Here is a 9,458-nt window from a genome sequence, read left to right on the forward strand (position 1 = left end):
GGGTAGAAAGGTAATGCCTAAACCTTAACAAGACTGATTACATCAAAATCACAGGTGTTAACAGCTTAAGGTTTATGTGGCCCCTTCCAGAAATCACAGATCTGAGCCCCACATAGAGTTGCGTATGAAATACCAAATTGGGACGTGCCCTGGGTGAGCAGGTAACTGATTCTACCAGCAAAGCCTGCTTGTGGCTTCTTTAATGTTGTACAATAATTGGACCCTGTCATTTGTGCAGAATTCCCTCGTTCTTCCTAAGTTCCTTTATGACCAGGGTCACAGGGGAAACATTAGCACATGCTGATGGGAAGCCTTTGGAAAAAGTCAGGTGCTATAGAAATTCCATTAACTAGTAATAATAATAAAATGCAACTTTTTGAAAACTCATGCATGAAATTACTCCTATTATAGTCTGTCCCATAGATGGGACGCAGTAGAAAGCTTGAGGCCATTGCATCGTTGCCTCAATGTCCAAAACTAAAGAAAAAAGCCAGGAGTTTTACGTGTCCCGTCATTTGATAAGTTATTCTTCAAAGCTTCACTCCTTTGTGCTCTCCCCATCAGCTTAGGTATCTCAGTCTTTAGCAGAATGACTCCCTTCTAGCCCTTTCTGTGTAGATCATCTTAACCTGTTACATTATTTGTCAAATTTCCTTTCCTGCCTGCTAGAGCCTGAGCTCCTTGAGTAAGAGGCTGATGTATTCACATGACCATTTGAATTCCCATCGCCCAGGATAATGCCTGGAGCATACATGGAATTCCTTAAATGTTTTATTACATTTAAATAGACTTGAAACCAGAGAAGTTTATTTTAAATTAAAATTGGGATGGACCTCTGATAATAGGAAAAGTTTTAAATGTTGGCTTTACAAATGACTATGTGAAATTCATAGTATTTATTTTTGGTAGTATTTTTAAACCTCTTTTCTAATATCTACTTATCTTTCACAGATATGCCATGACTGTTTGGTACTTTGATGCTGAAGAAAGGGCAGAAGCCAAAAAGAAATTCAGGAATTTAACTAGTATGTGTTTGATAATTTTCTGTGACTTTTGACCAAGTCAATCCTTGACTTTTATTCGAGATTTTTATGTATATTCTAATATACTCTGTTCAGTCTCAGCCGTATATATATGCAGGACTGCATATATATATATGATGACAGCCTGGTGGACTTAATTCTGAAACCCTGGCCTTAGCTCTTCTGGAAAAATCAGAAAAAATGCGAAGGACATCCCCTGTGACTGTCACTGATTGTGTGACAGTTTATAATAGATGGGAAACAGTTAACTTTTGATCATTAATGTTTGTCCGTCAAACATAACGTTAAATTTTGCCCATGATCTTGGCACATTGCAAAGGAAATACAGTGGATCCCAACAACGACGGTTAATTTGTTATATTGGTACGGGACTGTGACTCTCATTAAAAAAACTGGGCTCATGTAATATAAACTGAATATGACGTAAGGTCATTCCTGTCCCCTCCAACCAGTATTGTAAAGCAGCGTTTCCGAAAATACATTGTATTGAAAGCCAAGTCAGTTTGCGGGAAGGTAAAATTCCTGGTCCCCAAATGTGGGAAATGTTATATACTGTATCTCTTTCTTGAAGAGTCACAGTGCTTGTGGGCATATTAATCAAGAAAAATTAATCTAAGAAATCTTAAAGATGTATGTAACATTGCCTAACCCATGATCCATTTGGACTGTCTACCTAGCAAATCCCAAAGAAAACACATTTTGCTAAGCCCTGTCAGGAGGCACTCTGCTCAACTTTGTTCTGTAAGATGGGAAGCATTTGCCGGAGGCTTTTGGGGTGACATTTGTGACATGAAAGTCATCAGATCTGGTTCCTTACCCTCTTCATTTTCTTTTCTCTTCCCAACCCAGGGAAAACTGAACCTGCCCTCACTGAGGAGTGACCCTGATCTGAAATCCGCTGGCCTCATTCATTTTAGTAACAGTTCCTGAATTCACTTTTAAGAGTTGAGATCCAAAGAAGGCCACTTCTTTAGTGACTCGGTGATGAGAACCCCCCTATTGCTTGCATCATTCACATCCCTGTCTTGCATACGGTACTTTGTGTTTTCTTGCCAAGACTCCATCTACCTTCAGACACTCTCTTTGCCAGATGAACTCATTTGCTAACTCCAGAAATACCTGCAGACGACCTAGCTGGCCAGCGGTTTCATTGTCAGATTTGGTAATCCTGGGTATCAAAGCAAGAACCTGGAAGCACAGGCGAGGGACTGAATCTTACTTGCACTTTATGTACACTTCCTGATTTGAAAGGAGGAGGTTTGCAAAGAAGTTAGACGGTGACAGATGCCACAGAGAGGCATCACTGAAGCCTTAACAGCAGGAAACAGAAATTTGTGTCATCTGAACAATTTCCAGATGTTTTTAATCCAGGGCTGTTGGGGTTTCTGGAGGATTATCACAACCTAATGACGTTATTACCTCTAGAAAGGGCTGCTGTCATAGTCATCAATTTCTAAATATCCTGTGGGTGGACACTCCTTTTTCCTGGTCCTGCAAATTGGACTTGCTGCCTCTGCCCCATTTTGCTGAAAATATGACTTTCTGATCAAAGATGACAACACCATTTATTTTCTATTTTCACTTCTGACTTAGAGAACCTCATTCATTCATTGTTCTGGTTGCTTTGTTGAAATGAAATCTGAATTTAAATCAAGGGGAAAAAATCTTCCTGGTAGTTTAGAGCCAACAGCCTCTGATAATGGTGTCAAAAGACCTGGGTCTACTGATATACAATAAACGTGTGCATCTTGAATGATTTAAGATTGGAGATGGAGTTGGAAATGTGGGCATTCCTGTTTTTCAGTTTTCCTTTCTAATGAGCTCACCCTTCTTCTTTAACAAAATAAGAAAATCACAAAAACTAGGGCACTGTATTTTAAAAAGGAAATGGAAATAAAACAAAAAATCCTGAAAAGCTGCTTGAGTTCTTCCACATTTTCTGACCCTAGTAGCCTCTTTTCAACAGATTTGACTTCAGATCCACTGTGGTTGGCAGTGTGGCCAGAATCATGGAATTTGCTAGAACTGTGGGAAGCTCTGCTCCTACAGTAAGCACAGATTCCGCTGCCTCAAGAACTCTCTATTGAGCTCCTGTTTTATGCAAGTTACTTTTCTTAGTTTTCAACTCCATTTTCATATTTTTTAAATCCTTGTAATTTCTTGTTTGAAAATCCCATGAACATTAAGGGGCCAGAAATATTTTCTTTGGTCACTGACAGATATATAGACTTTCCAGGAAAGAAGCATATTTTTGTGTATGTGTGTCTGGTTTGGAAAATTTCCAGATAAGACTTGTCTTCATTCTCACGACTGCTCTGTTTTTTTTCTGTAGTACTCATCACCTCCTAACTTACTGTGTAATTTACTTATTTATTATGTTCATTGTCTGGTATCCTTCCTCTAGAGTGTAAGCACAATGAAGACAGGGATTTTTGTATGTTTTTAATCAATGGAATGTATTCCCAGCACCTAAAATAGTGCCTGGCACATAGTAAGGGCTCAGTAAATACTTGTTGAATAAACTCACTCTCCTGCTGTAGCATTTTTTTTTTTTTTTTTTTTCGGTACGCGGGCCTCTCACTGTTGTGGCCTTTCCCGTTGCAGAGCACAGGCTACGGACGTGCAGGCTCAGCGGCCATGGCTCACGGGCCTAGCTGCTCCGCGGCATGTGGGATCTTCCCGGACCGGGGCACGAACCCATGTCCCCTGCATCGGCAGACGGACTCTCAACCACTGCACCACCAGGGAAGCCCCATTTTTTTGTTTTTTAATTTATTTATTTTATTTATTTTGTTTTGGCTGCGTTAGGTCTCTGTTGCTGCGCGCGGGCTTTTCTCTAGTGGCGGCAGGCGGGGACTGCTCTTTGTTGCAGTGCGAGGGCTTCTCATTGCAGTGGCTTCTCTTGTTGTGGAGCACGGGCTCTAGGCACCCGGGCTTCAGTAGTTGTGGCACATGAGCTCAGTAGTTGTGGCGCATGGGCTTAGTTGCTTTGCGGCATATAGGATCTTCCCGGACCAGGGCTCGAACCCGTGTCCCCTGCATTGGCAGGCGGACTCCCAACCGCTGCACCACCAGGGAAGCCCCTGTCGTCACGTTTTAATGGTTTGATTCATTTCCTCCATCTTGGGCAGGAAGGGCTCGCTAGAAGTTTTGCACATACGTCTTTCTCTTATTGTTGACCTGTAAATTTAGGCTAAGAAAACTAGAAAGCTTTGGTCACAGTGTCCTCTCCTGTCTGTTTGCCTCTTTGAAGAGGTCATTGACCACAATGAATCTGAAGATTGAACCAAGAGGATTCTGCCCTCTGTGTCCAGGGACCGTGGGAGTAACATAAGAGTAGCTTCATATAGGACAGACTACATTCCTCCTTCAGAACAATTTCAAAACACTTCAGCAAGAGAGAATGGAAGAAGGTTATTTATTAGGGATTTTATATTCCCTAAAATGGTAGCTAAGTTTTTTTCATGATTACTAATGTCATGAGAATGATAATGATGATATTCTGAAGGAATATCATGTTGTTCCAATAGTATGTCTTGTATCTTTCATTTTAGTCAATATTTTGACTTGCCAGAAGATCAGACCTCGTAGACCTTGCTTATTCCTTCCAGACAAAGGTCCTATAACCTAATAAACTATGTATCAAGTCAATTTTTAATGCACTGATTCTTTTCATGGCTGAATTTGAGTCCTGAAAAATACAACTAATAGTGACTGCTTTTTGCTCCTCTCTGTGACAGCACACTTAGGGGACGACTTAGCCCTGATGAAGAAACATTATTTAGCAAATAATCGGATCAATTTCTTTTATATTCCTGGCAATGACATGTTAAGAGCCTACCTCAGTGTTACGTCACCTACATAGTGCAGAGTCCTTGGCAGGAGATTAAATTTTGAACCAAAGATCCAATTTCATGGAAATAAAAAGTGTTACCTAAGTGCATTAAATAGGTCTTCAGTGGAGTAGTTAATACCAATTAAATGCTGGGCTGTCTGGATCATGAATTATCCATTCAGATATGATTTGGGTTTTCTTCTTTAAATCAGGTTTTTTAGAGGCTGGGTCATCCTAATTTCTTTTGGCCCTACGGTCTTGAAATTTCCTGTGATTTAGGAAGCAGTGATGGGAAATGCCATGCTGGGTCAGCAGTTTATATAAAATAGGGGTTTGGACATGTCAGGTACTTTTATATTTGATCAACTATGAGGACAAGCCCAAGGAATGTACTTGGTAAAGTTATTTTAAATAAAAGTAATACAAAATTGACTTAGCTTCAGTCTTGACTCTTTTGAATGGCATGAAAAGAATACTGGTTAGCCAGATGGTTAGAGACTATTGTCAAAACAGAATGGAAATAAATAGTTCTTTTCAAGATGAAGCTGGTTATAGTTGAACTCTTGGCTAATATATGCTGGTTTATGTTTAAGACCCAGTCTGGCTTCAGATCGACTCTACTCCCATCCAAAAGTGATTTTTTAATATGTTGCTATCTTTCCTTGTTGATAGGTTAGATCCTTTGAGATCCTGGACTTACTGTGGCTTATCTTCTCTTTACATTTGCAAGGCCAAGGTCAGAGGTTCGTGTCCTGATGTAGTGCAGTCGGTAAGATGACTCTGCATACTCAGAGAATAAGCTCTATGCCAGGCTTGTGCTACGCGCCCTCACATGTTTATTCCTTGCAGCTTTGAGACAGCTCTTCCTCTTTTCAGATGAGGAAACAGACTCAGAGCAATTAGATGGCTTGTCAGACATTACATGGTGAAGGAATAGCACACTCAAGACTTCCAGCTCCTCAGTATTTGCTCTCTTTGCTGTCTCCTTCCTGCAGAGGAGATGCCAGACAAAAGCAGGAATGAGTCGAGTTGGAAGAGGGGAATCTTTAAGTGCTTGCCGCCTGATGTCTTTACATGAGGTTTGGGTTATCAACGAGGGTCTCATGCCCAGTATCCTGAAGGAATGTCAGTTATTCAGTAGAAACCACATGAGCAGAAAACATCAGTGTCATAGTTGAATACTCCCTTGTCTTTGCAATGGGATCTCTGCTGCATGCCTCCCAGGATCGTGGAGGAAGTATGGGCGACATTGGCCTCCCGGCTAACCCTGGGCAGGAGCTGTATGGAGCGCGCCATTCCCCATAGAGCAGGGTTAAGCATTGTGGACCATCTGGAAGAAAAACAGATTGGGACTTCCTGGGTGTGGTTTGGAGGCCTCCCGGCAGGCCACAGTGCATGGGGACATTTGGACAGCGTCCAGGCTGCTGCCCTCATGTCCCTATGTTGATGCCCTCTGAGGGGAGGAAAGAAAACTTTTTTCTTTTTAATACACCTAACTTTCCAGTTTGGGCTTCAGGCGGAGATGACGGTGTGGTTCTATTACTGACAGTTCTCCATCTGATACGTGGAAACCAAGAGAGGAGGCTAGGCAAGGCTCTGTCATCACCTCTAAGTGACACTGAGTGGAGATGTAGAAACATTTTTAATTCTCCAAAGCACTTGGACAGTCTCTTATCTAATCATTTTAAGGTGGCTTGTAGAAGGATGTCATTTTAATTTCTTTAAACACACAGCTCTTTTGCTTATTTAAATGCTCTGGAAGACTATGAATGTTGAAAAAGCACCAGATTTCTTTCTTTTTTGTTTGTTTTTTTTTTTTTTTGCAGTACGCGGGCCCCCTCACTGTTGTGGCCTCTCCCGTTGCGGAGCACAGGCTCTGGACGCGCAGGCTTGGTGGCCATGGCTCACGGGCCCAGCCGCTCCGCGGCACGTGGGATCTTCCCGGACCGGGGCACGAACCCGCGTCCCCTGCATCGGCAGGCGGACGCTCAACCACTGCGCCACCAGGGAAGCCCAGATTTCTTTCTTGAATTCTGTTCGTTTGACCTTTGATAAACTTAGTACTTAGAAAAGTCAGCTTTTTTGGAAGAAGTTGCTGCTTGTGCTCCGAAGTGCTGAGATTTTTCAGAAATTTTATAAGACCATTCTGCGATTCTTTTTTTAAGGTTAGAGAAACATCTCAGATAGGGAATGGCAGTTGTGTTTTACTGTCACAATTTTGCATACAGATTTAAGATCAGTTGTGGAACAAAATTCATTGTTTACATTGGGTCATTAAAAATTCATTCAACAGGTAGTCTTTGTCTTGTGCCTATTTCTTGAAGGAAAAACGGCATATCCTTTATGACGGATGCAGGCGGATCCGTCATAAGGTAGAAGATTTGGGACTTCATTTATCATTTGTAATGGCAGTTAAATGGGAATGGGGTCTGGGTGTGGTAGGCCTGTTTTGAAGAGAGCTTTGGGAGCAGCCCAAATTCATGGCAGATCTCAAGATAAGCTATTGAGGGTGGGGTGGGGGTTTGGTTGGGGGCGGGTTCCTAGCGGCCAAGGGCTGGCTGCTTGCTGCCAGCTTCCTTCATCCTCAACCCAATTTAAGCATTTGCTAACTCTCTGGATTTTGAAAAATTCACTGGGACAGGTTACCTGCCAGAAAAATGCTGAGAAGTAGGAATTCCCCTAGAGTGTTTTCCAAAGACCTATTATTTTTCTGAAAAGGTAACAAATGCACATGCGGGTGGGGACGGAGAGCAAACAGTTTGAAAAAGGTATAGAGGGAAGAAAAATGTCTCTCTCCACCAGAATCAGCCCCTCGGCCAGTTTCTTCTGTATCACTGGAGGGTGACGCCTGTCCTGGAAGGTCAGCACCTCCTGAAGAGCCCTCCTCCCGCAGGATTGGCACGTTTGCTTGGTCATTTCCTCCTATTTTTATGCTTATTCATCCTGTGGCCTATGTTCTCCTTGACATGCAGATTTTTTTTTCCATCCTCCTGTGGGAAGAGATAACATTTTCAGGACTTAATTCTCATCTGATAAATTTTATTTTTAACCAACTTCTACGTCCTTTCTTCTTTGCTTCTTATTTTCATGGGCCCCCTGCACTTCTTGGCCTTTTCTGGCTTTCTCAGAAGGTGGGAGCAAAATGTCTGGGTACAATGTATTGCACCAAAGTTTTTTGGCTTAGCTACCAATGTCAGGGAAACTTTTCCTCGGCACAGGTTCTGTTTTCAACTGGACAATCCACTTTTACCTCCTGCTTCCTCTCTGGGCTGTCTGTCTGTAGATTTCCTTTTGTCAGTAAATTAATATGATCTTGATGAAGGAAACATGCTTTAAAAACAAGACAGGGCTTCCCTGGTGGCGCAGTGGTAAGAATCTGCCTGCCAATGCAGGGGATATGGGTTCAAGCCCTGGTCTGGGAAGATCCCACATGCCGTGGAGCAGCTAAGCCCATGCGCCACAACTCCTGAGCCTGCTCTCTAGAGCCCGCGAGGCACAACTACTGAGCTCGCGTGTCACAACTACTGAAGCCCACGTGCCACAACTACTGAAGCCCGGGAGCCTAGAGCCCGCGTACCACAACTGTTGGGGCCTGTGAGCCTAGAGCCCATGCTCCGCAACAGGAGAGGCCACCGCGATGAGAAGCCCGTGCACCACAACGAAGAGTAGCCCCCGCTCGCCGCAACTAGAGAAAGCCCGCACGGAGCAACGGAGACCCAACGCAGCCAAAAATAAATAATAAAATAAATAAATTTATAAAAAAGAAAAAAAAAACCAGACAGCTGTGACTTGCAGTGATTAGCGTGGAGTCTCCCATCGGCAGTGGCCTTGCAGCCACCTAAGGCTTCCACAGTGTGATAAAGCCATGACTTGACAGGGTGATTCTTGGATTGAGATGAATGAAAGCAGCTAGTGTCCACCCGATTGAAGGGAAAGGTTTTATTTGGCTTGGTATGCTTTTTGTCCTGAGCCCTCTGACTGAGGCTTTCCCAGACAAGTGTGTTAGCCGTAACTGTGACCTTAGCTACGTAAGCATATATACATTCTTTTTCTTCTTTTTGACTTTTGACCCCCCCTCCCCAGATATGACTAAATATGGTTATGGCTAAAAGTGTTCCAACTAACACTAGGGGGAAGTGGAAGTTTTGAACCTGGGGAGGGCAGTGGAGTTTGCGTTCCCCAGAGAGGGTTGTGCATGGGAATGCCGTTCCAGACTTGAACTTCATGGCCTCCGACTGCATTTTGTTCTCCACGGAGCAGTTGTCTCTCAAGTATCTCTTGGCTCTGTGGTGCATTATGTATACGGTCACTGTGCTTTTCCTATAACACTGTAATAGGCGCTTGGAAACAAAAGCTAAAAAAAACCCCCAAAAGGTCTGTGATGTAGCTTCACAGGATGAAAGAATTATCAAAGGACTGAAGAATACTACTAATAAAATGTGACCGCTTAATCATGGAATACCAGCCAGGGGCCCAGGAAGCTATGGATGACACCTACAAATTAGGGTCATTGGAGGAGAGTTAAATAAAAGGACTTTTCACCAAGGTGCGGAGCAGGTAGGGAAACCATAAGAGACAGC

General features: G+C 42.9%; 1 protein-coding gene across 1 annotated transcript in view; it reads left to right on the forward strand.

The window, feature by feature from the left end:
• EGLN3 (egl-9 family hypoxia inducible factor 3) overlaps positions 1 to 3,977 on the forward strand; it is a 28,786-nt gene extending 24,809 nt beyond the window's left edge. Inside the window, exons 4-5 of the mRNA XM_079914203.1 lie at positions 952 to 1,025; positions 1,893 to 3,977. Coding sequence (XP_079770329.1) covers positions 952 to 1,025; positions 1,893 to 1,924 — 106 coding nt within the window. The 3' untranslated portion in view covers positions 1,925 to 3,977. The remainder of the gene's footprint in view (positions 1 to 951; positions 1,026 to 1,892) is intronic.
• Positions 3,978 to 9,458: the final 5,481 nt, after the last annotated feature.

This window comes from Stenella coeruleoalba (assembly GCF_951394435.1).
Source record: "Stenella coeruleoalba genome assembly, chromosome: 2".
In the NCBI taxonomy this organism is placed as follows: Eukaryota; Metazoa; Chordata; class Mammalia; order Artiodactyla; family Delphinidae; genus Stenella; species Stenella coeruleoalba.